Source organism: Fragaria vesca, linkage group LG4 (assembly GCF_000184155.1).
Source record: "Fragaria vesca subsp. vesca linkage group LG4, FraVesHawaii_1.0, whole genome shotgun sequence".
Lineage (NCBI taxonomy): Eukaryota > Viridiplantae > Streptophyta > Magnoliopsida > Rosales > Rosaceae > Fragaria > Fragaria vesca.
In genome coordinates this window covers 17,751,521-17,756,893 of record NC_020494.1, presented here as the reverse complement: position 1 = coordinate 17,756,893, position 5,373 = coordinate 17,751,521, and the positions used below count along the sequence as shown (strand labels likewise).

General features: G+C 38.5%; 1 protein-coding gene across 1 annotated transcript; it reads right to left on the bottom strand.

The window, feature by feature from the left end:
* Positions 1-695: 695 nt before the first annotated feature.
* Positions 696-4,789, bottom strand: LOC101299665 (phosphate transporter PHO1 homolog 3-like). The gene is made up of 12 exons (XM_004297235.1): positions 4,061-4,789; positions 3,619-3,973; positions 3,477-3,525; positions 3,254-3,325; positions 2,982-3,111; positions 2,749-2,869; positions 2,385-2,643; positions 2,198-2,302; positions 2,034-2,078; positions 1,769-1,918; positions 1,345-1,623; positions 696-1,262 (listed from the first exon to the last, which is right to left on the bottom strand). The coding sequence occupies exons 1-12, from the start codon at positions 4,665-4,667 to the stop codon at positions 1,029-1,031; spliced, it is 2,406 nt and encodes an 801-aa protein (XP_004297283.1). The 5' UTR covers positions 4,668-4,789; the 3' UTR covers positions 696-1,028.
* Positions 4,790-5,373: the final 584 nt, after the last annotated feature.

The following is a 5,373-nucleotide window of genomic DNA, read 5'->3' as shown; positions in this document are numbered from 1 at the left end:
ACCTTGCACCATTTGACTTACAATAGACTAGTTATTGTATATAATTTATTTATTTGATCAACATAAAATATGGGCCGAAGCAACAAATAATGTACCAAACGTGTTTCTATTCTTTATTTATTTTTGATCAAAATCACACGGTTTTTTTTTCTCAAAAGTTTTCAAAACCTAAAGACTAATTTATGCCGAGAGATGATGTGAGATTATAAGCGTGTTTCCACTATAAGCGTATTCCTTTGCCTCATTTTCTTACCTTCACTTTCTTTATTAACTAGTTAAAGGGGCAACAATTATCTATTGTGAGCTAATCATAGGGTTTAATTTATGCTGAATATATGGTACGGTAATGTCGTGTTCAACCCATTGACTTCTATACAACGACGTACGGTGATTAGAAACAATGTCTACGTACACACCGCCCCGATAATTGACTAAAAAATCTGTTAAGAGGAAATGAATCTGGATTAATTTTTCCAAAAAATGAATCTAGATTATCATGACCAGGTCGTTTAGGTACTGTGTTTAGTTTCACACTTAAAACACGCTTAATCAAGCTAGGCTCTAATTAACTAAGTAATTAGGGGGCATTGCCTGAAAGAAACATAAACTTAAATAAAAGCAAAGCATGCAGACGTACGACAGATTGTGTCGGCCGGAATATAACCCCTCCGAAAAAGAAGAGTATTTTGAGAGTGGATAAAATTAATATTATTGTCGGGTGGTGTTGCCTAGTTATCTTCAAATCAAGTAGGATGGCCTCTGGAGAAAGACAAGGGATGCATGCATGGGAGCCATTGTTGAAGATTCTTTCCAAGGTAATCCATGGTGTGCCTTCTATTTCTTTCTTTCCCACCTGGTCTCACATTACTTGAGGCCCTCCAAGAATAACAATGCAGCCAGCATAAATAAATCAAAAAATAGAAGGGGATACAAAATTTGCAGCTTGATAGCTTTTCTATACACTTCACTGGTTTTGGTGAAATATTCCTGTCTTCCAGAATGGCCAAAATGATTTCATGAGTCCAAGCCTACAGATCTTTGTGGTCTTCATCATAGTTGAAGGGCAGTGGCACTGACTTGAATGCCCTGTACTTGCCAACATTGTTCAAATGTTCATTCTCCAACCTGAAAAAACTCCATATCCCTCGACGAATTATCTCCAAGCTGGCCACGACTGCTAACATTGTTTGTTTATGCATGAAAGGAACATTAAAATTTAAAACAGTCTGCAACCAAGCAAATCTCAGCAACACATTCAACACCTGCCATTCCCATAAACAAAAAATAGACAGTTAGAGAATGTTAATGTCACTTAACAATGGAAGTTCTCAATGCTGTTCTTACCATAGCTCCAAAGTATACACTATTGTAAGGGATTAAAAGTTTGTCTCTCAACCAGCGATTCTTTGAGTTGCGGTGCAGAAGTCCCCAGTCTACAACAAGATCCCAATATGTTCCATACAATGCTGCAATGATCGAAAAAATCCCGGCAAGAATTTTCCAGTTCACATCCATATTAAGACTGTAAGCTGTCCTCATGGTGACAGCTACTATTGTGAAGAAGTACTTGAGCCCATTGTAACCTTGGTGTGGGTCCTTCTCTTCAAACAGGCGTCGTAGGCACTGAAAAACAATGAAATGGAAAACATTACTAAGTGACTGAAGGATGAAAATAGGGCTTGGACGCTTTTGTCAACCCAAAAGCTTAAAACTGTTAAGGAATAAGCCAACAACAATGTAAACAAGTACAGGGATGAATGGGATGTACCTGAAGAAGGCGGGACCAATATGGAATACAAGCAACTATGAAATTGAAAGTCTTGAATACATCGCTTGATCTGCAACTATCTTCTCTGAGTTTATAATCTCCCCAACCATAGTAGCAAATATAGAACTGCAAGCTTCTAATGGCTTGCACCTACATTCATTAAAATAAATTCAGGTATCAGTTTTTGATTCATAGTGAGAGAAATGAAAGAAGAAAACTGATATCACTGAAACGTCAGATTAGAAGATTGGTGCATTTCACTAACCTGGCTAGTTAACTGATCAGCCAAGAAGAAATCTGGCAGTGTGACCTGTCAGACAACAAAAATATTGAGGTGTTGAGACCCTTAAACCAGTGACCAGTAACCAGTTAATTAGTCATGTTCATCACTTTGATCATTCAAATAAGGTGTCTGAAGTTGAGTTTTACCTTGTATAGAGGAGCACAGATACAATGAAATACACAAACAAGGAAGAAATAGCGACTTGAGCGATAGACGATGTTGAATGGGCATACTAATATCACAATTACAAACTGCACATTGAGAATTGAGTTTAGTTTAGACTTCTAGCTAGAAGTATGATGACAGCTGAAATTAAATGTTCAATGATCTTACCAAAACCAAGAAGAGAGGGAGAAGTTCAGTTAATTGTTTGTACTCTTTGGTTTGGGGGTCCATTTCCATGTCAAGATTTGAGAGAACAGCAGCTAGTGCTAGCACTCCCAGACCAAAACTAACAAGGAGAACCTCTCTGTAGCCCAACTCAGTTCCTTGCTTGAAACCAAATATGAAAGAGTAATTGACTCTGTACCGTCTCCAGAAGTATATGTTTCCAGCATACATAAGCATGTGTAGAAAAACAAACCCGAACAAGCTGCATTTGGAATTTTGACATGTCAAGCAAATGAAGTACTACTATCCATTTTCTTTCAGAGTTAGACAGATGATATTAAGCAAAACAAAACCTTAGTGTCGTTACCTGTATAAGGGAAATATGGTATCCATGTACTGTTTCCTCCCTGACTCATTCATAATATCGTGAGCGCGTACTAGCAAAATCAGGGCTAATGTAAGAGCAACTGTGCAGCCAGCAAAGCAACCTAACAGGTTTGCAATAAACAAGATTCAGATCAAAGAAAACGATGTAGAAATTTGATCAGTCTAAGAAACTTTAACTCTATATGTACTGATTTGATTAGTTAGAGGTCTTACCCATGAAAAATGTTATCCTATGTCTTTCTATCTTTGGCTTTGGCCTTAAAACGGCCATCCCTTTTCGGCGATTTGAGTTTGAGAAATGCTTGATGAATGCACTTTCAACCCTCTCTATAAGCTTGGTAACCTGTAGTATTACAACTTTCATATGAGACTAAATAAGACACTGCCACAGAGAAGAAACTATGGCGCGCATTTGGACAAGACAACAGTTGCAAATACACAATTTTTCAACATGTATATCTACAGAGATCGAAAATTGTTCTAACCTCATCAGAGCTGCCAAGGTAGGAGTTGTCTACCATCTTCATGTACGGTTTTAATGTATTTCTTGAAGTAACCTGAAAAGTTGATGAGGTATGAGTACAAAGTATCACAAGCCAAACACTCACCAAAAGAAAAGTGAACAGAGTTGAACAACTTTCTTTTGTTCATTTCTTGTATTCTATGCCTTTCAACAATCATCTAAATATTGGCAGGGGAAATACCTACCTTATCATACTTCTTCATGATCTTCGAAAATGCCAATGTATTCAAGAATCTGTTTCCATTCATCAATAGTCATAATTAGCAACCAGTTAACTTAAATTAGGAAAACTAACCAACTATCACAAACTTGTTACCATTATCTTACCCAAAGCTCTTTAGAAGCCTAAGTTTCTGGTAAAATACAACGAAAGCACTCTTAAGCTGTTCTTCAACTTTACTGAGATTTTCCCTGCTGAATTTGAGCTCGGTCTGCTGAGGCACATTGAGGAAGCCTTTAATAGTCGAACGTGGAGTCTCAACGGTTTGATTCATTGTCACACGACTTAGAACATCTAGTGGTGCAGGTCTAGACCCTCTAAACATCTCTGGCTTCTCTACCTTAACCTTCCTACCAACAAGTTCTTCTTTCTCTTTCTCATCTTTATCATCTTCACCGGAATGTTCCCCTTGGCTACTTGACCCGCCCTCTTCGATCACATCCATAGCCATAGCCGCACGTCCTGAAAATAAAACGAAACACATTATATGCATAATTATCTCATTTTCTCTGAAACGAAATAACCATTTTTATGCTAATTAGTACATACTGCTTGCTCTGGCTCCTCTAGGAGTTGAAGCAGCCAACTGAGCTGTGGAAGTTGCAACATCTGAAGCAAGACGAGTAATCTCGCCGGACCAATCAAACAGCCTCTGAGGATTCTCCACCTTAATCCGAAAAGCGATCAAAGCATCCATTTGCTTATTAAGCACAGCAGCTTCCTTCAGGACCTCTTCAACTTTTCCCCTATAGAACTTCTCAACTTTGTTGAACTCATCATCAACCCTTCTGAAATACTCCAACTCCATAACCCCGCCTTCCTCGGCAGCCATTAAGAAAGTGGTCTGGTAACTCTCGTGATTAGAACCTTCTGATCTCACAGGGTGTACTAAGATGGTTTGGTTTTCGATGTCCGTAGTTGGACTAAAGGGTTCTTGGTGGTGTCGACTTCTGGTGAGACCACTGAAGGCTCTGTACAATGTGTGCCTCCGCTTTATTTGGTGGGGCGTTGTGGTGGTCGCCGGAGGAGGAGGAGGCTTGTCTCTTTGCTTCGAGTGTTGAATATCTTTTATGAGTGATTTTAGGTAGTTGTAGTTCACGTATGCTTCTTGCCATTCTGGCACCATTTGTGCTGCAAATTCCTTTCCAAACTTCATTTTGGGGTGTAGAGACCAATACAATGCGCTAAATAAGTTAGAAATGAAGTGAAAACCCAAATCAGAAATGACAATGATCAGGTTGAAGTAAAGCCTATATATAATGCATAAGCTTCATTTTTCTGGTTGAACAATTATGCAGAAAATTCAAAAACTAACAAGTACAGAACGCCAAAGGGCAACTCAGTCTATAAGAACTTTCTTTCTTAAAATATTTTTGTAATTAATTAGCAAGCAGGGGACGACCAAAAAGTTAGCAGTGAGCTACGACTGAAGTTCTCTATTGCAGAAATATGATTACTGAAATGATGGTGACCGCAACATGACATGCTACGCGTGGAAGCAGTCAACCAGTCACAGTAGACAACATTTATCCATGAGACTTGAGAGTAGCACGCAGAGAGACAACAAGAAGCACAATGGAACTTTCTACTTATACGATGTATTTCTATTCTATTCTATTCTCTATGAAGTTTTCGCAAAAAAGTTTTTTGAGAATTTACTGGTACCAGTGATGGAACCAAAATTTGAGACTAACTTTGGGGTGCTACGTCTAAAAATTTCAATTGTTTCTAACAAAGTTGATTAAAATTTGTGATAGTTTCAAAGATGTCAACATATGAGTGGGGGGTGCCATGACACCCTTTGGTCTCTTCTTAGTTCCACCAGTGCTGTACTTTGCAGATGCTTTGGTTAATCACGGTAC

Bases quoted from the DNA above. Each gene is read 5' to 3' on its own strand.
- LOC101299665 (XM_004297235.1), bottom strand. From the start codon at position 4,667: ATGAAGTTTGGAAAGGAATTTGCAGCACAAATGGTGCCAGAATGGCAA. The intron at 2,079-2,197 runs GTAAAACTCAAC...GTTGTCTGACAG, and splicing joins TCTGTGCTCCTCTATACAAG to GTCACACTGCCAGATTTCTT. The intron at 1,263-1,344 runs GTAAGAACAGCA...TGGGAATGGCAG, and splicing joins GTGTATACTTTGGAGCTATG to GTGTTGAATGTGTTGCTGAG.